This window comes from Stenella coeruleoalba (genome assembly GCF_951394435.1).
Source record: "Stenella coeruleoalba genome assembly, chromosome: 3".
NCBI classification, from domain to species: Eukaryota; Metazoa; Chordata; class Mammalia; order Artiodactyla; family Delphinidae; genus Stenella; species Stenella coeruleoalba.
The window spans coordinates 147,913,048-147,938,412 of NC_137148.1; the positions used below are offsets into that span (position 1 = coordinate 147,913,048).

The window sequence follows — 25,365 nt, forward strand, 5'->3', positions numbered from 1 at the left end:
GCCCAGCCCAAGTGACCCGGTCATCGCCTTCCCAGCCTTCCTGGAGGCCCCAGAGAATTTCCTCTGGGAGACGGTGTTTGGGAACAGAGAAGGCCCAGTCTCCCTGGGCCAGACTTGCTGTCTACACACTCAGTGAAGCATGGCCTGCCCTGGGACTGTGGACTCACTTCCTGCAGGTGAATTCACACAGGCTTCACACGCACACCTCCCATCTCTCCATCCAAGGGACTGCTGTGTGGACGTTCCCCAGCCTGCCTTGCTGGGTTCAAATCCTGGCTCCACCACTTACTAGTTGTCTGATATTGGAGAAATTATTTAGTCTTGCTAAGCCTCAGTTATCTCATCTGTAAAATGGGGACAACAATTGTACCTGCCTCATAGAATTGTAGTGAAGATAAAATGAGGTAATGCACGTGAAGCTCTTAGAACAACTGCCTGGCACAGAGTAACCAGTCAGTGAAATGAGCTGTGGCCATTGTAGTTGTCCTCTGTGCTCTCATTCTGCACCAGGCCCTGCAGGGTAGGATGCTGCCGGCCCACAGGGGCTCACACGGCCATGGGGGAGACAGACGTGGGATGCTCACCACCCCAGTGGGACGGGAGCTGAGAAGCCACAGGGCCCTCCTTATATGAGCGCTGGGCAGCACCCCAGTTGCCTTTGCAACCCACCAGCTCAGCAGATCCTCGACACAGCCGGGGAGGCAGGCACTGTGAACCCCAGTGTGCACATGGGGAGACTGAGACCGGAGTCACGACCCAGGGCCGTGCAACTCACTGGCAGCACCACCAGAATCCACACTCCTTCCTCATGGGAACTTTCGACCTCTTCAGCCTGCACTGAAGCCTGCACTTTCTCACCTAGAGAGCAGTGTTTAGGTGACCCTCTGTTTAACCCTCACAAGAACTCCCTGAAGGATGCTGGGTGGCATTTATTTTTCCTGAGGAAGAAACAGGGTCAGAGAAGTTCAGTAACTTGCCCAGAGTCATATAGCTTGAAAACCAGGTGTGTCTGGCCCCGGGTCTTCTTTGACTGTGCCTCATAGGTTCATGGATTCATCAGACCCCCTCAAAATTTCTGCTCTGCGCCAGGCTCTGTGCGAGGCTCTGGGGTAACAGCGGTGGATAAACCATACAGGATTCTTGCCCTCAAGTGAAGAAGAGATTAAATGTAAATAAACGTAGTTACAAGGGACAAGAGAAGCATAGGATTCGGGACAGTGATGTGGAGGCGGGGGCGGGGTACCCCCAAGCCTGGGAGGTCAGGGAGGGCTTCCCTGAGGAGGTGACATCTAAGGTGACATCTGAGCCACGCGCTAAAGGGTGAGAAGGATCTAGCCAAGCACAGGACAGGGAAGTCTTGCATATCACCCCTGTCCTAGAGAACCCACTCTGTGGCACATCCAACCAGTCATTTTCATAGAAAAGACCCTCAAGGTCACTTTCAGAAAAAATGGATCAGCAAGTGTCCATGACATCAGAATGATGTTCTGTACATGAGATTCCAGAGGCTCATCAGAGTCAGCAGAGAGGGCTCAGCAGTGTCCATCTGGAGGGGGGAGCAGAGTTTTAGGTGGAGCGAGAGACCCACGATAGGTTTAGGAAGGTGGGGGCTGACCCAGGCCGGTGGGTGTCATAGAAAGAGCACCCACCTGCCATGTGGAAGACCGGCCGTGAGGCAAGGCTGCAGGTAGGGAGGTGAGGAAAGGGCTACAGCCAAGGCCAGGGGACAGGAGGAGAAGAGAGGAAGAAGAGGGGCAGCCTTGCATTGCTGTCTGCCGCTATAGAACAGGACAGTAATAGCCTTCCGCTTGGCCCTTATGGCGGAAATAGGATTTTTTAAAGATGTAGACCACTGAGCTGAGGATTTATCTATCCATCCACCATCCAGTCAACAAGTAATTATTGAGCACCTACTATGTGCCAGGTCTCGCACATATCGGTGAGGATGAGCGTGGTCCCTGCCCACGTGAAGTATTGTATAGTCTAGAGGGGAGGACAGACATGAATCAGATAATCGTACAGATGAATGTCAGATAAAACCCTGACATGCAACGATGTGAGGGACTATTCTAGCACTCTTGCCTCTGCAGCCACTGTCCTCTTGGGTTAGAAACCAAGTCTTTAGACAGTCAATCCCGAGGCAGCAATGGACAAGCTTTCCTCTGAGCTTCTTAAGAGTGTGCAGTTGTGTTAAGTGCTCGATCAACATCAGCGACCTGAGACCAGGATCAGGGTCAGGTCACCCACTGTTCCTGGAGTGGCCCTCGCTGCAGGAGCCTGTCCCCTCCTACCTCTCTGACCTCTTCCCTTTCCACTCCTCACCCCCTTCCTCTCTAGGGCTTCACGGGCTCTGTTTCTCAGTCTCCAGATTCATGTGTTTGCATGAGCTACTGGCGTGATTAACTTCCCACTTTCCTACAAATCTTGGTGTCAGTGTTACTTCCCCCAGGAAGCCCTCCAGGATGCCTACCCCAGCAGCCCCTGTTAACCATGCCCATGATGACATGCTCCATATATCGGGCATACTTTGTCCTGCTTTAGATTCTCCTTGAGGCTGACCTGGTTTCCCGTTGTCCTCAGAGGAGAGGTGGGACGTGGCCTTCAGCCCCTGCCAGGGGGACACAGCTGGGCCGGCTGCCGTGAGGAGGAGTATCTTCACAACTGCTATATGTTCCCCACAGCAGACAGGGTCGGAGGCCAGCAGCCCTGGATCCTCTTTCAGAGGGCTGTGGGGGGTCTCAGGAGGAGCATGCTGAGACCCAGCTCTACCTTTGCTTGAGTTTTCTGTGTGCCTTAATGGAAAGAGCCACTCCATGTAGGCTTGAGGTCAGACAGACCTGAATTCAGAGTTCAGTTCAGCCACTTCCCAGTTGTGAGATGCTGGACAAATTTTGGTGCTTCTCCAAGCTTTGGTTTGCTCTTCTGTAAAATGGGCCCATGATCCATCATTAGGGGCATTAAATGAGATGACGCTAAGTACCCAGGACTGAGTGTCTCACAGTAAGCGCTCAAGATGGGAAGCAAACTAGCGCCTACCATGTGTCAGGCCTCTGCCGCATCTGTATCTTGCTCCCCACGACGTCTCTACGAGACAGACCATGCGGGATCCCCGTTTTGCACACGGGTAAGGTCCCTAGACCAGGTTGCACCTGGCCATTCTCCCACAGCCAGGACCAAGCCTAGAGGTGGTAGCATCCTGGGGTCGGTCCCTCACTGTGCTTCTCCACAGGTCCAGAACGTCCACGGAGCTTTCAACGCTCTCGGGGGAGCAGACAGACTCACCTCCAACCGTATGTACCCCATACCCACACTGGGGACAGCTTTCTGCCCCAAGATTCCCAGTGCAGCAGGGAGGGAACGGGGTGGAGAGGGAGGGAACGTTTACCAAGCCCTCGCCGTAAGCCAAGCTGTTAATGCTTCATTCCCACAGCTAGCCTGTGAGAAAGTGGAATTATCCCCATCTCGCAGAGAAGGGAAGAAAAGTGACTTGTCGTGGCAGTCCTAGGCACATCATCACTGCTCCATGAATACCGGATGTTATCGTTATTATTATCGTTACTGCCACCTAATTGCTGTCAGTTGAGATAATCACCGTAGATCCCACAGGGAGTGGTGACAGAGCCAGAATTCATCCTGGCTCCAAGTGGCACCGTGAGAGCAGGGCTGTGGGTGGCTCAGCCAGATCTGGCCACCTGGGCTGCCCCCCACCCCACCCCCTCCTCCTGCTTCAGCCCCTCCCACCCACGAATGGCCCCTCCCTGAGCCTCCGCCCCGCTGGGCTCCCTGGCACCTTGGCCCAGATTAAAGAGCGTGCCACGTCTTTACAGACCCGCAGAAGAGCACACATACCTACACACCTGTGCAGACGCACGTGGGGCCTTGCACAGAACGGGCCTGGGAGGTCTGTCTGCTCAAGCGGATCCACCCACTGGGTTCTGTAGGACAGGTTACCAAGGCTTTTCTTATTTCCTCACCTGAGCTCATCTTTTCACCCATAGGTCCTTAATCATTTCTTAAAGTACATTCACAGGCAGACCTCAGAGACATTATGGGATCAGTTCCTGGCCACCTCAGTGAAGTGAATAATGCAATAAAACAAATCACAGGAATTTTTTGGTTGCCCAATACATAGGAAATTTATGTTTACACTACACTGAAGTCTGTTTAGTGTGCAGTAGCATTATGTCTTTAAAAACAATGTAAATACCTTAATTTAAAAATACTTTATTGCTAAAAAATGCTAACCGTCATCTGACAACACAGGGTTACCACAAACCTTCAATTTGTAAAAAAAAAAACAAAAAACAGAAAAACACAGTGTCTTTGACGGGCAATAAAGTGAAGCAATGAAACGAGGTGTGCCTGTGCTCTCTACCAGCCTAAGCATGGAATGGAATTGGGATAATCCAAGCAAAAGAGGACTGCCCTCCATGACCTGCCCCAACAAATCAAGCTTCTCATTTCTCCGTGTCCCTGGGAATCCTTGCCCGTGAGCAGAAGTCATTTTTTCCAAGCAGCTTACCTTCTGAGTTTTGTGCCTGGTGTTACATCATAACCACAGTTCGTGTACAGTTTTTCCACTGGTAATGGAGGCACGGTTGCCCATCTAGCAGCTCTGCTGTGCTTTAAGGCACTGTCTCTTCACGGAAAACGTCTGTGGTTTCTACCTTTTCACCATTGCAGTAACGCCTCTGATATCTACAAGACTTGCTTTACATTTACCGTATTGTTTCCCAGCTGGGTCCGTACCCACTCATGCTGCTTCCCGCAGCGTGTCAGTGTGTAACTGCGCCCCCTGGTTTTCACGCAGATGTCTGATTATACTGGAGGGAGACGATTCTTCGTATGGTGGGGTGTTCATCGTGGTTCTGCGTGCGGGCAGCGTGTTGTCCCAAGGGGCCTGTCCCCACCTGCTTGCAATTAGCCTGGACCTCTCAGCTGCCTGATATTGGAAGAAGATCAAGCTAGGAAGGCCCCAGGGTGTGCAAGCTGATGGAGGGTGTGGGCAGAAAACCTTTCCTGCTCCCGGGCTACTGACGAAAGCCACCTCAGGCTGGCTTCAGTGGAAAGAGAGATGCATGAGATGCACCAGACAGCCGGGGTAGAGCGGGCTCTCATTTCCTCAGCTCTCAAGCCTGGTACCCACCCCCAACCCCGTCCCCGCCGCTTGTCCCTCTGCTCCCAGGTCCTCCATGGGGGGCTGCTTCTTGTCATTCAGGTCTCAGCTCAAATGCCACCACCTCAGAGAGACCCTCCCTGACCGCCTTTTGTACAATAACCCCCAGGCCTAGCACCACACCTGTTTTTCTTCCTAGCACAGACCACTCTGTTTGAAGATACTGGCAGTGACTCTATTGTACCAAAGGCCTTAAAATTGGTCATTGCCTTTGAGTCATCAATTCTACTTAGAGGAGAGTAAGCTAAGGAAACAAATACGAGAGTGTGCAAGGATTTAGGAAAATAATGGTCGTTTAGGTCATTGTTTATAAGAGTGAAAATGAGCCACAGCGTCAGTGTCTGGCCCCAGGGGCCTGGTTGAGCACCCTGTGCATGGCCTTGCTGGGGGGTGAGTGCAGTGACCGTGATGTGTCAGAACCTCGCTGGTGTTCAGGCAGCAAGCAGCTATTGAGCACCTGCTGTGTGCCAGGCGCTGTGCACTGTGCAAGGGGATATGGCGATGGATAAAACCAATGCCGTAGACCTTACGCTGTATCTTAGACCTGAGACAGTGTCCATGGTGTTCAGTTCTCGGAAGAAGGTGCAGTACGATCCAATTTTATATTTATGTTTAGGGAAATAGAAATATAAGTATAAATAGAAGTCTAGCAGTGTCTGCATGAGAATGCGAATCTCCGATTTTCTGTGGAGGGTGGCTTTGTGGGTGATATCTTTTTTCTTTACGATCATCTGTGTGTTTTACAGATTTGAACAGAACTATTACAGGTGTGATTTTCATAAGGCGTTCACTCTCTCGTTCCTTCAGGTTTTTAACGCGGGGCCGTGGGCATTTGGAACTCCGTATTTCAAGTGTGGTCTCTGTGCTCCTGGCTTAAAATACAGATTCTGAGCCCCACCCCAGACCCACTGAACAGAACCCTTGGGGTGAGGCCCGGGTGTCTGCCTTTTAAATCCTGGGTGGCCCTAGTGCTCCTGAAATCTGAGCACCGGTGGGGTTGAGCAGAGGGATGTTGGGGTCTTCATGGGCTTAGCCCTGAGGCTGCAGGACTTTTCCCAGGTTTTTAGAGGAGTCAGGTCTCAAGAGGGTTCAAGAAACACCACCCTTTCCTTACCAAGAGGCAGTGTTGGCAGGAAGAGGCTGTGAACACCATCTACGTCCCCTACCCTTTCACAGAAGATGAGTCCAAAGACTCAGGACTGACTCAGCCAGGAGACCAGGATTAGAGCCCACAAGCTTGCATTTCTGTGTTGTTTTAGCTGCGTGGTCCCTGACCCGAGATTCTAGAAGGCAACAATAGAGGGGTCTGTGAGCTTCTCCCAGCATCCCAGAAGGCCCAAGGGAATATCACCTTTCCCGGGATGCTATATAGCAGCTTCGGGCCAGCATTCTATCAGCCTAGTGTTTGATTCCGGTTACCTCATGCTTATCAGAAGCTGATTCATCTGTTCTTCTATTCATGCCTCTGTCCAGTCAGCCCTCCATCCATTCATTCATTCAATAAGCATTTGCCACTGTCCACTTCGTACCAGGCCTTGCGCAGGGTTCTAGGGACACAGAGATGAGTAAGGCTCAGTCCCTGCCCTCCGCAGTCTCCCCCATCTAGTGGGGAAGGGGTAAGAGTTACACTGGAATATGACAGGACCAGGTGGAGGAAGAACTAATCTCCCATTAATTGAAAATGGGGAAAGAAATTAATCAGTCATTATAGATAGGTGCAGTTTTTCTGGTTGGTGGATTCTTTTTTAAAACTTGAACGCAGTTTTTTCCAAAAGTAACAGTATTCAAACAGGACGAGAGGGTGCACAACAAAATGTGACCTTTATCAAATCCTGCCTCCTGTCCCGCCCCCCACCAGAGGCTAGAACCGCTAATAGCTTCTTGGGCATCTTTTCAGAAAATTCTTCTCTACATTCTTCACGCAGGTAGAGGAGTGAGTCTTCCCTGCCCCCAATGCATGGAAACATGTTATTCACCCTGGTCCCTAACTTAGTTCTTTTCACTCAATGATACCCCCTTGGAGAGTGGCCTCTTCCACACCCCCCTTCTCAGCAGCTGCCCTGTGGATGGACATTAGGGTTGTTACTAGAATTTAACATTATATACAGTGCAGGAGAAAAGATCCTGACCAATGGAGTCTTTCGATTCCTGGTGCCCAAAGGGAGAAATGAAGAGGGGTTGTTTGGTGGTGAAATTGTGCAGACTGAGTACCTCCCCACACCCCGCAATGGCAAGCAGGTTTAGGGTTGAAATGAGCTGCCGGCCAGGCAGTACCCGTCCCCCTGCCTCATGCTGCTGTGTCCTTCCCGCAGCCCTCGCCTCCCACGACTACATCTTGAAGATCGTGCCCACGGTTTACGAGGACAAGAGTGGCAAGCAGCGGTACTCTTATCAGTACACAGTGGCCAACAAGGTACACGGGTGGCAGCTGCGTGCAATCGCGCCCTCTGCTGGCTGAGAGCCGAGGTGACAAGTGTCTGGGCGCGATCTCCTCTGATTCCCTTCAACGGGCCTTTCCTGGAGGGGTGATCTACCCTGGGTAAAGATGGGAGGCCAGTCTCAGAGTCAAGGGGAGGAAATCGAACCGGGACATAGGGTGTGATCTGTTGGAGAAAGAGCAGGCAGGTGGCCTGTCCCAAAGGTCTAGGGCTTGTAGACATCTCCACTGCCCTGTATCTGGCCCTGATCATTCAGGCACGGGACCCCGATTGGTTAGCACACAACGGATGCTCTGGCTCGTGGGGCACAAGCTCGTTATCCAGAATCATGAGGCTCTGGAATTACACCAGATGGCTGTTGGTTAACAGGTATGTCCCAGGACCCCAATACTCAAATTCACGGAGATGCAGGCAGGCCTTGGTGGGAAGCAAAGCACAGTCAGAGCCAGCAGAATGGGGTGACAGACAGTGGTTTCAAGCCAAGACAGCCTCAGTCTCCCTAGAGATGACCCTGCCGTGGGACGTGAATGCTTGAAGCCCATGGGTTGAGGCACCCCCAATAGACCCCTTTACACCAGGACTCTCCTTCTTTTTCTGTTCCAGGACCACCCAGACCCCTTAAGATGATATATCGTTTGGCTCTAATAATAATAATAGTAAGAATAGTAGCCATCATTTATGGATTACTTACCATGGGCTGCACATTATGCTAAGCTCTCTACCTCCACCATCTTTTTCAGTCATCAAGGCAGCTCTGACATTGGGACTATTATTGTCCCCATTTTACAGATTTGGCCACTGAGGCACTGAGAGGTGGTCCTGGAGCTATAACATGGCTGAATGGGGATTAGAACCAGCTTCTCCTCCAGCTCCAAAACCTGGTCTCTTGATCACATCACCTGTTCAGTCTGAACCAGGGGCCTCCGAGTCTGCCAGGCTGGGAGCTACTCTCTCTTGGGTGACTTGGGGTCCCTCTCCTCTGCTCCACCTACACTGATGCTCTGGTGTATCTCTCCGAGGCAGAGGGGTCCTGTTTCTTGGAGGGCATCTCACTGGAACCCTCAAGTGCTGACAGCATCTGACAAATGGGAGAAAGTGGAGGCAGTGTGAACAGAAAGCGTGTGGGCTGTGGAGAAAACTTCCGTTTCAAACCTGGCTCGGTCACTCACTAGCTCTGTCACCTGGGACAAGTCACATAACCGCTCTGTGCCTCAGTTTACTCATTTGTAAAACGGGGACGGTGCCCACCTCATAAGGTCGCTGTCAGATGGGGCAGTGTTTTTAAAACCACCGAACCCACAAAGAAGGCTTTGGCAAATGGTACCTACTGCCGCTGTTTTTTATTATTTTCCTCTGTCCCTCAGCTCTGGGCTGTGACCCAGACAGTCACCCTGCCCCATGAGCTCTCCCTGGGGAAAGCTGATCTTGTTTTGCCCAAGGCTCCTTCCCTTGAGGCTTTGGCAAAGGCCCAGCAGCCAGGACAGCTTGCTCAGCTCCCTCTGCGGCCTCAGCCCTGGCCCGCGCTGTGAGCGTGTGAGGCTGCACCCATCGGGGCCAGTGGCAGTCCAGCAGAGGAGGCAAGTTTCAGGGTTGTCCTTAAAGAAGCTGCAGGGTTTGGGCCTTAGCATTTGGGGTTGGGGCTAAAGTCTGGTCTCCAGTTGCTGAGGACAAATGAGACTAACCGAGAGGTTTTCAGCACCCTGAAGTGGATGCACTGTTAATTCAGCCCCTTGGCATCCTTGGAGTCCCGGCCGGTGCCTTCTGAGGAAGGCTTGTGGTGGGGCTGTGCCCTCTGACTTTCCAGTTCTGTGTGTTCCTTCTTTGAAGAAGCTTACTCCCCACATCTCACTCACACACACGCACACCCCCCTCAGGAAGTCATGAGGACTGTCCCCTCCTTGCCAAGCTGTCCAGACACCCCTGGGGAGATTGGGCCATTCGTTCATGGTGCTGCAGTATTGCACATACTTTTACATGCCTCCTTCTCCAGACTGTGGGTCCCTCTGGGGATGGGGCAGGGCGTACTCCCCTCAGGGTCCCCAGCAACCAGCAAGGGGCCAGCACACAGGAGAGGTGCTCAGTGAACTATCACTGAGTAAACAAATGGATTCTGCATGGCCCAGGAGTTGAAGGGAGAAATAGGCCTTCCATCAAACTGAGCCCACTCACACTTGTCCTTTGACAGCTCTGCTCTCCTATTTGGATTCTGGTGCTGCTTCCAAGGTCAAGCAGTCCATTTCCAAGCAGTCCAAAGGGTCCAAAATGCTCCCAGTGAATGGTGGCCATCCAGATGCTGATGGCAGAGCTACTAGGGGGAAGGGAAGAGGAGGGGTCCGTGGAGCCTGGCTCTGCAGGGGGAGGGAGGGAGAAGAGCCCGTTCTTGTGGGTTTCTGGGGACCCTCTGCCACCCATCCCCCCCATCCCCCACGCGACAGGGTTTGAGCCTGAGTCTCACATCCCCAACCCCTGTCCGCTCTTGCACCTCAGGAGTACGTCGCCTACAGCCACACTGGCCGCATCATCCCCGCCATCTGGTTCCGCTATGACCTAAGCCCCATCACGGTCAAGTACACGGAGAGACGGCAGCCTCTGTACAGGTTCATCACCACGGTGAGTGGGCAGGGTGCCTGCTGTGAGCACCCCAACCGGTTCTCCGAGAAGCAGGATGCAGCCCACAGGGCTAGGGGCTCAGCCTGTCCACACAAGGCTGGGACCTCTAGGACGTTTAGAAATGTCGTCAGAAGCACATCAATATTGATGGCATGTCATCAAGAAACTCTTTTCCAGATGGGAATGCCACTCAGTCACTTCGTTCCTTAAGCAGTTCCATCTGTATATGGCTCAGTGAGATGTTCCTGATTTTCTCCGGTTTTTTATTTTTATGGAAATTATTCTTAGCAGGGCGTATCCTTTTCTGTGTAAGTTTTACAGTGAAGATTTCACCCATTTTTTTTCCATGTCTATTTTCTAACTCTACGGGCTGATACTGTCAGGTTTTTTTCTTTCTTTCCTTCCTGCCTGTTCTCTTTTTTCTTTTTTGCCATTGTCTCCCCCAAGTTCAATCTTCTGTGAGGCAGCTTCAAGCTGATGTCAGTTTTCTTTGATGCTGACTGTTTCTATCAAGTACTATCCTGGCTTCCCATTGAAAATGTCCTTGGGGTCAGAACAGCCAGGTCACAGTGCCCTGCTCCAACCAAGAGGCCTGGAGAAATTCGGTAAGCCAGAGTCAGTGAAGGTGGAAGAGATGAGGTGATTTTTCCCTCCCTCTTAGATTTAGAAACTGCTTTTCTACCTCTTCATACTTTTAATTTTGATTCAGAATTTGGTGTCCAGTCTTGGCTCTTTCATTTCCTGCTCTGACTAGGTCTGTATTAGGACTCTTGTTATAGAAGAGACAGGACCCCACCTCAAGCTGGCTTGAAGGATAAGTGGGCTTCAGGTATGGCTAGATCCAGGTACAAATGTCTGGAATAGGTCTGTCTTCATCCTGCTCTCCTCTGTACTGGCTTCATTTTCACATAAAATTTACCAGTAGAAAGTACCTCTTTCTCAGTAATCCTACACCAAGTTTTGGATAGAATGGCACTGTCATTGGCCTGGCTCAGGTCCCATGCTATCCTTGTGGCCCGGAGAATGAATGGTGTGCTCCAGTTGGCCAGCCCCACCCAGACTGCAAGGACAAAGATTACGAGGGGGTGGGGTTCCCCAAGAGAAAAATCAGAGGCCAGTTACCAGAAGAGGAAAGACTGGATGCTAGGCGGCCAAAAGGCCAGATGTCCACTGCAAGGTCTCCATCTTATAACTGATGAAATAGGAATAACAGTCCCCACTTTTCCTACCTCCCAGGGCCTCGTGGGACTCAAAGCACGAAAGGGAAGCTCTGAAATTATAGAAAGCCATGTGGATACAAAGGGTGTCAAAATTTGATGCTTATATAAGCCTCTAAACGGCCTTTTACTGTTCTCTGACTCCATAAAAATTTGAAACTTCTGGTCTACCAAGGGCACCTAACATAAAGCTAAAACACCAGACACAGATTGGGAGAAGATATTTGCCACACATATAAGGAAGAAGTATGCTTCAGAATTTATACGTTTAAAAAAAAAAAATTTCTACAAATCAGTAAGAAAAAGTGACCCAAAAAAAAATAGGTAAGGACTTGACCATTGACAGAAGAGACCACACTGGCAGTGGAAAGACGCCCAAGTTTACTAGAAATTGGAGGAATGAGATTCAAAACAACCCAATTCAATCCTATCAGATTGGCAGAAATTAAAGACCTGCCACTGTAAAGATCGGGGGGATGCAAAGCAAGGGGACCTGTGTATACTCTCTGGTGTAAATAGGGTTAGCCACTTTGGAGGGATACCTGTTAACCCTTTGGCTCCAGATCAGGGCATCTGTGAGCAAGTGATTCTACCCAAAGCCCCACAGGGTAGCACACTAAGTGGGTCTTGGGGCCGATGCTCAGCCAGTACTCTTACTGCATACCCAGAATTGGACAGAAGTGAAGACACAAGGAGGTACCTCTGTGTGGGCGTGGTCTGCATCTCAGAGGCCCTGGGGTCTGCAGCCTTGATGGTGGCAGAGAAACCCCTGTGCCCACACCTCACTGTAGGGTCAGGAAGGATCTTCATGGCCCCCTTCCTGTTTCCCCTGCATTCCAGACAGCTGAGGCTCTGAGTGTTGAGATCCCTTGGTAAGTGGCTGAGAAATGAAGCGACTTCATTTATTTGCTAAATGTTTGCTAAACTTTACCATGCGCCAGGCCCTGCGCTTTGCAGCAGGGATAGCAAGTTAGATGCAATCCCTGCTCTTAAGCTGCTCCCCGGCTGGTGGGGGAGATGGGCGAGCACACAGAACTGCAGTCCCATCCAGCGGGGCTCCGATGGAGCTGTGCACCAGGTACCCCACTGGCAGACTCCCTTCTGTTTGGAAGGTTCAGAGAAGGAAACCCCAAGATGGGTCTTGAAGGGTGAGGAGACGTTTTTTAGACTGGTGAGTGAGGGAGAGAGGGTCTTAGCAAAGGGAATAGTACATGCCAGGGTCCCCAACATAGCGTGTCTTGTGAAGGCCATGTGGCTTCTTTCAATGGGGAAGGAATTCTGAGAGCTGGAGGTCCCAAAAACCCCAGGGGAGGAGCTCGTCCTGCATCACCCAGAGGCCTTCTCCTCCTCCCTTTGGCCACCAGCCCCTCCTGCACCCCAGCCCTGCCCACCTCTACCTGAGTGGGGGCCGTGCTGCTGGGAACCTCCTGACATCATTAGCCTGGTGGTTTTTCTGAAGGCCCCATGCTGCCATTTTGGTTGCCACGACAACCATGGGGTCAGCCCAGAGTGAGCCAGCCGGCTGTCCCTGGCAGATGGCGTCATTGTGGAGCTTCAGAGACCTCTGTCACAGGGCGGCAGATGTGGGGATGACGCTCGCACACAGACACACAAGCACAAAGACCCCCGGGAGCCCTCGCCAGGCAGGGTGGAGGTGGCATGGAAGTGGAGGCACCTGCTGTGACTTCTCTTTCTCTCTTTATGAAATCAAACACTTGTGTGCATTGGGGGCCTCTGCAAATAGCTCCTCAGAGGGGCTGCTGAAGAGGGGGCTTAGGCCAGGGTGTTGTCATGTGGCGGCCACAGGGCTGCGGCGGCAGCTGTGGGTGGGCTGGAATGAGGGGTGGGTGCAGCCAGGGGCGGGGGAGTGGGTGTGGAGGGCAGAGGCATTCTAAGTAACAAGTACCTGGCTTAGTCGGGGTTGCCCCTTCCAGGCTCTTATGGTCTGGAAAGGACCTTTTTTTCATGCCCTGCCTGAACAGAGGGGACGCCCTCCTCCTGGAAGCCTCCAGCAGGCTGCCCGGGCTCCTCTCTGGACACCCAGGGCACCTTGCTCAGACCTCCACTTTGTGCTGTTCCAGAAAATTCCACCACTGAGAGAATAAAACAGATGGTGTTTAACAACATGAAAGGGATCCCTTTCAAAGTGCCCACTCCCACACATGCACATTTGTCCCCTACCCCTGCCACTTGCTGAAGCCCCTTTTTGGAGATGGCCTTCAAGTGGGTGGTGGTGACAGATCGGGTGGCTTTGGAGGTGTCACATCACTTTCCTTGTGTGTGTTTTATTCTATTTGGGGGGAGCAACCAGAAGTCACCAAGTACCAAATTGGGTCAGTATGGCCATGGCATTTTTTGTCTGCGAAAAAGTAGCAGCTGGTGATGATGACATGGCCCCTTTGGATAACAGGGATAGCTGAGTTAAACATCACCCCTGCCCTCGAGGTGCTCCTTGCCAGTGACATAATCCCCCAAAGTTTAGATTGCATTTCATAGTTGCCAGGCCTGATTATGATGAGCTCCAGGCCTGACTCACCTCTGTGTCCCTAGCGTCCGGCACAGGACTTGGCCTGGATGTAGGTGCTTAGAAATATACAAGGGATAGCTGCTTAAAGGAGTGATCATATAGCTGCACTTATTAAGCATCTACTAGGTGCCAGGTAATTTTACAGTCCTCTCCTTTAACCCTCCCAGGAACCCTCCAAGGTAGATGATATCATTCCTGTTTTAGATATGAATTAATTGAGGCCCAGAGAGGTAAAGAAACTCTTCCAAGATCTCACAGCCAAGAAAGTCAGGGCTGAGACTTGAGCCCCAGACTTGCCTCTGCCGCATCCTCCTATCACCAGCTTGGGAGCCTTCATTTTCCAAAACAAAGGCTCTCAAGGATGTTCCAACAACAGAGCCCCCAGAAGCCATGGAGCCCTTGATAGAACACCAGGATCATTTGATACAGTGACTTGTCCTGGGAATCAAGAAGAAATATTATAGCAGGAAACAAGGCAATATTATGAGCATGTGTGATAAAATCACAGTCACGCCCATGCAAACCATAAAAAAAGCAAACTGTCCATCTAAGACTGGTTGGCTGGTGGTGCACAGGTTTTCCTGCCCTTATCTGGTTACCTTTCACTCATCTGTTTGGGCACCTGCGAAGATTTTCCATTGACAAAAGGCAGCAGGTGTGTGGAGTGGGGGGCACATAGGATGGTTAAAAAAAAAAAAAAAAACTGAAAGAAGACAAACTTAAAACTGAGAAGGTTTTACGTCTGAGGCTGTGTGAGTTGGGAAAAGACCAGCTTGGTAGCTGGACTGATACATCAGCCGCTTCAGACCCTCCATTCTCTCCTACTTGGGCTTTCCTCGGTGTGTCTCTCTTCCCAGGGCTGTGAGCTCCAGGAAGGAGGGCTGGCTCTCAGTCACCTCTGTTCCCCAGACCTGGCGTAGCCCGGGCAGGAGATAAGTGGGTGTGAAACAGTGAGCAGACACATGGAGGGTGTACACCTTGGTCCACTCCCCACAAGACAGTTTCTATTATCTGAGGAGCAGAACAGAACCCAAATTAGCTGCCCTGTTATTCAGGCCTGGAAACGTGTATGTAAAAAAAACACTTCCATTCTGGTCCTTCCGGACGTTTGAGCAAAGCTAGTTCTTCCAGAAGGTTGTGTACCAGGGACTGATCGCTCCAACTGAGTCTGAACACCGATATCACAGTTGGAACAGGAACTGCTGGTACTCTTTTCTAGGGCAGGTTCTGAGAAGAATAAGGAACATTAGAAAGGCATGGGCTCCATTTTATAAACGACACTTATTTTTACAGCCACACAGCGTCTTACTTCATAAACTTCCCTGAGGGAGACCCGTTACCTTTAGGACATTTGATGCGTAAGACTTAAGAGAGCCGAGAAAACAAAATATAAAGAAGCCATCCAGGCATAAAGATGGGAAGTGAGGGGAGCCTTCAGGTGGGAGAGAAGCAGGTGGAGGAACAGGAAAAAGCAGGCCCTTGGCAGCCTCCCAGACCTGGATGCTCGTCACCCTTGCCTCCTTGGTAGCTGTGTGACCTTCGACAAGTGGGTCCCTCTCTGAGCCTGTTTCCTCACCTGTGAAATGGAGCGCACCCCATTTGCCCTACTACTCACGAAGAATGAATGAGGGGGCGGAAGGAAGTGCTATCTCAGGCCTGGCACATAGTAGGTGCTGCCCCGAGGTGGTTTTTTCAGAGGGGGCGGTGGGTATTTTGCGGCTGCAGCCACTGTAAAAATGGCAGGGAAGGACCTCCGCTCTCCCCTGCCCCCGCCCCCAGGCTCCTGGACTAAAGGGTGCAAGTGGGCAGTCTGGCAGGCGTGACACCACTGACTGGAGACCCCCACACCCTCTCCTCCCCACCTCCCCACCTCCCCACCTCTCCCAGGCCCAGTCATCAGCTTCCCTTCCGCGACAGCCTCCACCTCTGCCCAGCCGCAGCCCCGGTGTTCTCATCCGAGGCTCCAGCCTGTCTGCCGCCACCGGCATCTGATGGGACTCCGATTCATTATTTATTTCCTCACACTGTGCCTTTTGCACAAACTTTTCAAGCAAGGCCGCCTGGACGAGTAGAGTGAGTGAGCAGTGCCCGGGCACTTAGCGGTGGTACATCCGGCAGCTAGACAGGGCCTCATCGTGGACCCCATTTCACAGATGAGAGAAACTGAGGCTCTGAGAGGTCAACTGGTTTTCCCGGCCAGGGTCGCAGAGCTGGTATCCGCCCCCAGGAATGTTTACTCCAGAGCCTGGTGGAAAACAGAGGGATTCAGTCCTCCAGCTGGTGTGGTTGGAACTTGTCCTCTCCATATTATAAGGAATCAAGAGCCGTGATTAAAATGTCAGGGGAGCACACACACACCTTCCTTTCAAGGTAGACGAGCTGACTTCATTCTCCCCACAGTGGAAGGTCGGGAAGCTGGGGGAGCCGCAGGGAGGAAGCCTCGCCGTAAGAACAGAGGGGCATTATTGATGACTTCTGATGAGAGCAAAGTAATGTGCTTCGCCCCGACTCACTGGGGCCCGCATAGCAAATGGTCCTTGTCTTCATTTCTGGAGCGGGGGCTGCTGACCAGAGTAGGGTTGCAGGTCCCGGCTGTGATGGCCCCTCCTGGCTCAGCAGCCCCGCTCTCCCATCCTCCACCCTCTCCCCCGGAAGTTGTCCCCCTGCCTCAAAGCTGGGAGATGCAAGAGCGTAGCAGCAGCAAGGGACCAAGGGAACAGGCGTTTAAGGGTGTATGTGTAACATGGGCAATCCCAGGGCAGTCCTGAGGGGTGAGGATTAGCCTTCCCGTTTGTAAAAGTTAGGGAACTGAGGCTCAGGGAGCCATGGAAGTGGGCCCAGCATCCTGAGTCACCTCCACACCCCCAGCTCCTGGGCTGACACCCCTTGTGTGAGCCACCTTTGCCCCCTGCCTGGGGCGTGGAATTCTTCTACTCCTTTTCTAGGACGTTCGTTCATTCATTCACTCCCTCACTCCCTCACCGACTCTTTTATCGGTTCTCACTCGTGCACACACACACTCCTGTACTCAGTGAACATGTCCTGAGCCTGCTGTGGGTCGGTCTCTTCTGCTTCTCTCTCCCCAGGGCAGTCGGGAAAGTGAGCTTTAAGCAGTAGGGTTGGGGTAGGGGACTGGGGGTGAGGGGTCGCTCCCTGCCTGGCCGAAGACTGGAAACAACCTCTGGCCTGAGGTGCTTTGCCCCCAGGGATATTCTTATGACAAACCCACGTGTCTGGGCCTCAGCTACTCCCTCTGTAGAATGGGCCCTCGGAGGGCTTGGGACCCGAGCAGCTGAAAAGAATCTGCCTGTGGTGCCTGGGACACCCTTGCCATCCTGTCCTTCCATGAATGGCTTGTCCTCTGCTTAAGGAGCCAGGTAGAGAATGGAAATTGAGACCCAAAGGCCTGCTCTGGGGAATAAGTGATATTTTTACCCATTGTTCTTCTTAGAGTGGGTCTCAGAGAGGTTTAGAAAATCTCAGGTCTTAGCAAGAAGGTTGGAGCCTTCCAGTCACCTGAAAGATGAGATTAGGTACCATTTACTAAACACGTACTAAGTGCTAGGCACTCCAGAGGCATTGCCTGCAGTATGACAGTTGGCAAAGTAGGGACAGTTTTCCCATTTTGCAGATCAAATAACTGAGGCCCGGGAAGGCTCTCCCAAGTCCGGAGTTAGAAAGCGACAGCCACGACTCGGCTTCTGAATTCCAAGCTCTTTCTGCTGCCACAGCCAGGAAGGACACTGTGGGCTCCCCAGTCTTCACACCCCACCTTGGCCGTGCACCCTGAGGAGGTTCACGCCTCCTGGCCTCTGCACACCGTGGAGGCCCGGTTCTCCTAGCTCTTCTGCATGCACAGCAACATGCAAGGGAACTAAGTGTCATGGGCATGATTTGCTTCGTTTTCCTTTTTATTCATTTATATTCATCTTGGGCCCTATCCTCCCAGGCCAGGGAGATGCCAAGTCACCATCCTCCCTTGCACCAGGCCTTTCTTTATCTCTTCTCAAGATCCCTGTCAGCCTCCTAACATCTGTGGTTGGTCATTCCCCGCCCCCCACCCCCAACCGTCAGCCAAATGTGGTGAAGCCTGTGATCTTGCCACCACCAAGGTAGAGCCTGAGTCCAAAGACAGGCATACCCTCTGGTGCAACCTTGTGGCTACATTTATTCCCTTGCGTTTCAGAATGTAGAAACCGTGACCTTCTCGGGATAAGGGATGGCCACAACTGACCACCTTCTGGGATGAGTCCAGATGTGGCAGCCTCCTGGTGCTGGGGGTTTCTGTGGCTACCATCTGTCAAAATCCAGGAGCACCCCAGGACCCTCTCCTCACGACCCCTGCTTCACCTCACACCAGTCACCACCTGCAGATGGGAGCAGGTCAGGCAGGCCAAAGGCAAAATAATGAAAATGGGGCCATGGCAGCATCAGGCGGGCTGCTAGATTTCTCTCAGCTTTTGAGGAGTCCTCCACTGCCCCACTGAATATGCCAGAATTCCCCCTCCTCCATTGACCAGCACCTTGAATAGACGTACAATAATGGAGGCCATACAGCTGCATTGGGTGACGTCAGTAGACGCGGCAGCTTCCTGAAGAGCCCCTTAGCCTTAGGCACCCTGTAAGTAACTCAGACAGGGTCAGCTGCCTGGCGGCTTGAATGCTCCCAGGGCCTCAGTTTCCCCACAGCTCTGTGTTTTCTCATGTAGCTCAATGAATGTGTCGTGTCTCCTTCTGTTCCAGGCCTGCCCGGTGAACGGAGGCTTCAGTTCGGGTGCCAGGTGTGTGTGAATCATAGGCACACGCAGGTTCCAAAGCGCGTAGATGAATATGGATGTGTGTGTGTGGTTGTTTTTTATTTTTTTATTATTTGCTCCATTGCACTTAAGTCACATTTTCCTATCCTCTGATCCAAGCTCTAAAAGCGTTTTGCGGTATAAAATCGCCCATCATCTGATCCACTCTACCAAAATAACCCGGCTGCCCTGCCGTCATCCTCCTTGAAAAGTAGCCCTGCGTCATGCTCTGAGGCCGGCGGGGAGAGGCCTTGCCCACTGAAAACACTTCATAATAATCCCCCCAGCGCCCCCCATCCTCCTCTCTCCCTGGGGGGGTTGCTCTGGTTTCTTGGGCTGTTATTACTGGAATGCCAGCTGCTCTACTTACAGCCTATCCGTACAGACCTGCTCTGTCTGTCTGGGGCCTCACAGGCCTCCGCTTAGCTCATCTCTTGGAAATATAATTTTAAAAATAAACGCCGGTTCGATTCACACTTCCCTCTTGCCTCTGCTGTGTCTCCTGGCCTGTTCGCTTGGCACCAGAGGACCCAGTGTGGCACTGCTGTCTCCCAGAGTCCTCCCATGGGACCTCCAGGGCGGCCTCAGGGGCCCTCCAGGGCTGCCCAGATTGGCTTCTTCTGAGACCTGTGGTCATTTAAGTGCCCCTTAAATGTGGCAAGGGAGAAAGAGTGAGAGCTCTGGGGGCAGACAGACTTGGCTCTGCCCCACACTTGCTGTGTGACCTTGGACAGACTACTTCCCTCTCTGGGCCCATGGGTACATGAGAGAAGAGGTGCCTTCCTCTGGTGGGTGGTATTGGTTTTTATAAACGACATAAAGTGTGTCTTTAGGGGAAAAGTACATTTAAAGTTTCCTTGCAAACCTTTTATGCACTTTGGTTCTTTGATGGTGCCAGAAAGCAGCTCATAGGTAGGCCAGAAAATTTTGAGGAAGACATAGCATTATGTTGACACATCACAAGTGGAGTCCTGACAACTTCAAGGCAAAGTGAATAATTCGTTAGGTAGGCTGTTTCATGCCTGGGAAGCAGCAAAGGGCCATGTTGAGAGTTTTGAACTCCAGTTCAGCCACTAATTACCATGGCGTTGGACGAGTGACTGAGTGTCCCTGTGCCTCAGGTCCCCTGGCTGTAATATAGTTATAAGAATAGTACCTCCCTCTTAGGGTTGGCCTGGGGATTCAGCGAGGTGAGAGGCGTGAGCATTTCAAAGCGTGCCTGGCACAGAAAGGTGCTGTGTAAGTGCTGTCTCTTGTTGTAGTTCTTATATTATCATGTGGCAGGAAGTGAGGAAGTACAGGCATACAGGTGACATTCATGACCATCCCCGTACAACAGCAGTTCTTAATCGGGCAGTTTTGACCTCCAGGGGACATCTGACAATGTTTGGAGACAATGTGTCCTTTCAGTTGTCACAGCAGGGAAGAGAAGGTAGTACTGGCGTCTCATGGGTGGAGGCCCAGGATACCGCTCACCGTTCTTCAGAGTACAGGACAGTTCTGACAACAAAGAATTATCTGGTCCCCAAAGTAAATAGGGCCGTAAGAAACTGTGCCCCGATACAAGATTTCTGGTAGCAACATAGGCCCCTCTCTCCTCTGTAGCACTTGCCTTTGTTGTAATTTTGCATTTATCGGTAAGATTGATTACTACCCATCCCGCTGATACAGTACAAGCTTCTGAGGGTGAGAGGAGATTTGTTTCTCACTCCAGCCCATCCAGGCCAGCGCTGCCTATTCAGCCCACCCCAGATGTTACTCAGTCACTGGCAGCACTGGTCCTGGACCTGTCAGACCCAGGTTCAAGTCCCGGTTTTGCCACTTCTTAGCTGTATGACCTTGGGCCAGTGGCACTGCCTTTCTAAACTTCCGTTCCTTCATCTGCAAATGGGATTGTAAATATCTGATACATTTAGAGTAGAAGTTAAGACCACAGGCTCCAGAATCAAAGACATGCCCAAGTTCGAGTCACAGTTCTGCTACTTATTATGCGAACGTAGTTACCTGTTTAAGCCTCAGTTTCCTCACCTCTGAAATGGGTCTAATAATCCCCCTCCTTTCAGAAGGTTAATATGGGAACGAAAGGAGCTGATAATGGTTACTTTTATTATTATTTCATTCATCATCCAACAAGTGGAGTTTTTGAGCCCAGAGTATGTTCCAGCCCCTGTTGGTTACCACGTGGTGGGCCTCATGGGGCAGAGCGTCTGCACTTGCTGAGCTCATCATCTCGTGGTTTGGGAGGGGTCTGGCCTGGTGCTCCCTCCAGTGCTGACCTCTGACCTCCCCTCACCCCTTTCAGATCTGTGCCATCATCGGCGGGACCTTCACTGTTGCCGGCATTCTGGACTCGTGTATCTTCACGGCCTCGGAGGCCTGGAAGAAGATCCAGCTGGGCAAGATGCATTGACGACCCGCCTGGCCCGACGGCCGAGGACCCAGGGAGACCGCCAGCCCTGTCTCCAGCGCCCCGTCTCCTCCTGCCCTCTATCTGGCCCAGGATCTGTCTGCGTCCCAAAGTGGGGGTGAGGGGAGGGAGGGGGTGGCTCACGGGTTCGCAGCTACCTCTTTTCCCCATGTTTAACTGTAGATGAATTACACTGCCTGAAGTCTGGGTGCCCCTTTCTTTCCCTGAGGAGCCCCAACACCAGAGTCAGGCAGGGAAGGTTCGGGAATGCTGGAGACCACTCCTGGGAAAACTGCAGTCCTTTCCCCGTTGGGCGAGCAGCTCAGAATCTATGTTGACCAGCTCTCAGCCAGGCTTTGACAATCTCCCCACTGTTTGGTCCCACTAATCACTTGGTTTCTCCCCTGGGCAGCCAGCCTGCAGACCTGGGCTCTGGGCTTTGGACCAGGCTGCCCAAAGGTACCTCCCACCTGGCGCCTTCAACAAAGAATGCTACTTCCCAGGCAAGCCCCTGATACGTGGCCCTGTAGATGGAGCCCTTGCTTCTGCTCCATCCCTTCCTGCCCGACCTAGAGCCCAGGCCTCAAGGCCCTCACCCCCACCCCTTTCTTTTCTTCCCCAGAAGCAGATGCCCAGTTGTTGGGCAGCAGCTGTGTAGACTCAAGTCTGCCCACGGGTCCCTGGGTGCCTGGCGAGTTCCCCTTCCTCTCTCTCTTCATCTTGTTCCTCTGAACCCCCTGCCAATGTGCCTCAGCCCCCGTGCTGTGTGGCCACAGCATGGCTTGGTGGAGGGGCTGGCTGTGACTGGGAAGTCATCCTTGGAGAGCCAGACATGGTTTGTGCACTTATGTCCAGATGGGAAGCATCCTTTTCCGCGACCCTAAGATAATCATGTCTCAGCCTCTCCCAGGCGGCTTGCCGTCGGTCCCAAGGCCTTAGGTGGGGGAAGCAAAGCAGACCAGCCCTTCTCCCATCTTAGCATGTCCACCCTCGGGGCTCCCAAGGCTGTATAGCTCTTGGACCTCTCTGCAACCCAGATGTGGCCCACTTGCCCCACCAAGCTCCCCACTGGCTGGCCACACACTAACTGGGTCCTGGTTCCTGGGGCAGCTCCACTGTTTCCTCCCTTGCTCTTGGGTGGGTCCCTACCCCACTGCTCCCCCGCTATCCTTCCCCTTTAGTCCTGAAAGGGAGAGGCAATGGTCCAGGCATGAATTACACCCAGGGAATTTTAGGTATGCCCCCCACTTCCCAGGGAGAGAGTCGTCCACCTGTTTTCCATTTATATCAAGATTGTTTGCATACTTTTGTAATTAAGGGGCGTGTAATTAAGGGGAGTGGAAGGCCTTTTTAAATTATCTCTGGATGGTTCAAGTCTCTGCCGTTTGTAATTTTTGACTCTAGATTCCAATTAGAAAAGCTTCCCCTTTTGCATATGAGTTGATGAATGTGAGTGTAAACTGCATTTGGGTATTTCTGGTATCTGTGGCCACTCATGGATTTTTTTTTTTTTTTTTTTTTTTTTTTTGCATTCTCTTCCCCAGTTACAGAAAGGAGCCCCTTGGGTGTGTGAATGCGTGTGGCTGTAGAGGGTGGGCAGGGCAGGGTGGGGAAATGGCATGCAAGTGAATTGAAATCCCATGTTTATGCATTTTTAAAAAAAAAACAACTCTTGAGGACATAGGGGATGTCAGTTTCCTATGGAAGAGACACCTCTGACCCATTATTCATATAAACAAAATCTCAAGGGAAAAAAATGTTAGTTCTTTCTCCACTCATTGGGTTCAAATAGATTAAAAGGCTGATTTTCAGAAATATTGCTGTGTGTTGCTTTCGACTTGATTGTGGCTGGGTAGCCCGGAGGCTGGGATCACAGTCAGAACATTCTAGAGGAGAATTTCATTCTAGAGGAGAGAAACTGGGAAATGCGGAGAAGATCTGTTAGCATGATCAGAAAGTCAGGACCCCTTGGATTCAGTCCTTCCTTTATTGAATCCCTACAGAATGTCCCCTGATCTGCTACTTGCTTTTTTCTTTTTAATTTATTTTATTGAAGTATAGTTGATTTACAACCTTGTGTTAACTTGATCTGCTCGCTTTCCAGTTGTGTAGCCTCAGGCCAGGTCCTTAACCTCATGGTGCTGTTGCAGAAATTAAATCTATAATGGGTGCAAATAAGTTATACTGGATCAGAACAAGCTCATGTATGCAGGAAAGTGGTACCTAGTAAATTTTCAAAAATGGTAGTTGTTCCGTATAGGTTTTCCCAAATAGAATAAGGGAGATCCACCATCAGCTGTGAGAAAGGGACTTCCATGGACATTTGCCCAGTCCTTCAAGGCCTTCACTGGAACACCACGGACGTGGATAATAAACACGTCAGAGATGAATGTGAGAGCGAACCAGTCTGCGAGAAACTCTTCACTGACCCTCCCCATTCTCTCTTTAACGTTCTGTGCGATACTTGAATTACTGTGACACTCAAAGCTAGTGATGGAGAGCATATGCCCACCGGTAGTCAAAGAGTCTAGTAAAACTAAGTTGAATACTTTGGAGAGACCTGATAAAGGTGAGTTGCCACGCCCTCCTCAAAATGCTACCGAATTCAGGGAATTCCCTGGCAGTCCAGTGGTTAGGACTCTGCGCTTCCACTGCAGGGGATACTCAGCCCCTACCCCCCCCCAAAAAAAAAGCCCAGGAATTCAATGTGAATAAGGCAACTGAAAAGAGTTGGGGTGGGGGAGTCCTTGAGGATTCTGCATTCACATTGAAAGTAAGTTCTCACTCCGTGTTAAAGAAAACGAGAAACCTGGAGCCCTGCGGTTGGTTTATGTAAGGACATAGTTTATGTAAGGAAGATGAAGAACTCCAGCAGAGGTTTCTCAATGAAAAGCCTTGCTCAAGGTCAAAAGATGGGCTAATGTGGGATTTTTGGGGTTTTTTTTTTCTTTTTCTTTTTTTAATATTTATTTATTTATTTGTCTGCACCGGTCTTCATTGTGGCACGAGGGATCTTTGTTGCTGCATGCGGGATCTAGTTCCCTGACCAGGGATAGAACCTGGGCCGCCTGCATTGGTGTTACCGAGTCCAAGCTCGCTCTGCTCGCCGCACGACGGGCCAATAAATAGGGAGACAACGTGTTGAGGCAAGGAATGCAACTTTATTCAGAAAGCCAGCAGACGGAAAAGATGGTGGACTAGAGTCCCCCCAAAAACCATCTTACTGGGGTCTGGATGCCAGTTTCTTTTATAGAATCAGAGAGGGAAGTAAAGTAAAAAGGTACATAGAGAGGGAGAGGCGAGGAGGAAGTAAAGTAAAAGGGCCATCAGTCTTGCAAAACATCTCCTGGAGTGGCCGGCCTCTGGGAGGGGATGTGTTTGTTTCGTCTTTCTTGCAGCCATTCACAGGTGGGTAGGGTTCCCTGAGGCAGGCCATTATGTATGATTATAATAAAAGCAACGAAAAGCAAAGCCTAAAGTCAAAGAAACACATCCAACATGGTGTCAAAATTGGCTCTTCCCTGTTACACTGGGAGCGCAGTCTTGACCGCTGGACCACCAGGGAAGTCCCGGACCAATGTGTTTTAAGTTGATGTAAAACCTTTAAGGTATATGTGTGTCATTTTTATGACTTCTCCCTTGAACCAGTTCTTTCAGTTACCTAACCAAGTACAGACTATCGTGTTTTCGTGCAAGAGGATTTCTCAATCAGGGCTCATGGTGCAAACCCAGAGAGGTGTAGGTGACGGTTTGGGGGCTGTGGTGGTTCAGGCAGAAAAGGCTTCTCCTGGGGAGGTGTTGCAGCTGCAGAAGAGGTGAAGTCGGAGAGGTGCTTCGGTGAGGAGCGACCCTCACATGCTGAGCTCACACTGCTTGGGCTCGAGGTGGGGCTGTGAACCTTGGGAAGAAGTGGGGTGTGGCAGTGCGGCTCATGAGTGGCAGCTGTATAGTTTTTATAACTAAAAGTCACAAATTTGTTTTTTGTTCTTGCCCGAAACAAAGGTACACATTTTCTCAATGTGCCAGGGCACTGGCGGTCCTGATCCCTTTTTAAGAAGCTGGTTCCTTAGCTGCTCCAGCAGGTAGATGTCGCGGTCCAGAAATGTGAGGGGGCCTGTGTGGAGAACATTCACCCAAGACCCTCCCCTGCCCTGCCCCCCAGCAGTTGTCTTCTGTCAGTTTTGTGGTGATGAG

General features: G+C 51.4%; 1 protein-coding gene across 2 annotated transcripts in view; it reads left to right on the forward strand.

Moving 5' to 3' along the window:
* ERGIC1 (endoplasmic reticulum-golgi intermediate compartment 1) overlaps positions 1-22,986 on the forward strand; it is a 105,436-nt gene extending 82,450 nt beyond the window's left edge. For both annotated transcript variants that reach the window (XM_079917792.1, XM_079917791.1), the window contains exons 7-10: positions 3,230-3,290; positions 7,489-7,589; positions 10,102-10,224; positions 21,067-22,986. In XM_079917792.1, coding sequence (XP_079773918.1) covers positions 3,230-3,290; positions 7,489-7,589; positions 10,102-10,224; positions 21,067-21,174 — 393 coding nt within the window. In that variant the 3' untranslated portion in view covers positions 21,175-22,986. The remainder of the gene's footprint in view (positions 1-3,229; positions 3,291-7,488; positions 7,590-10,101; positions 10,225-21,066) is intronic.
* Positions 22,987-25,365: the final 2,379 nt, after the last annotated feature.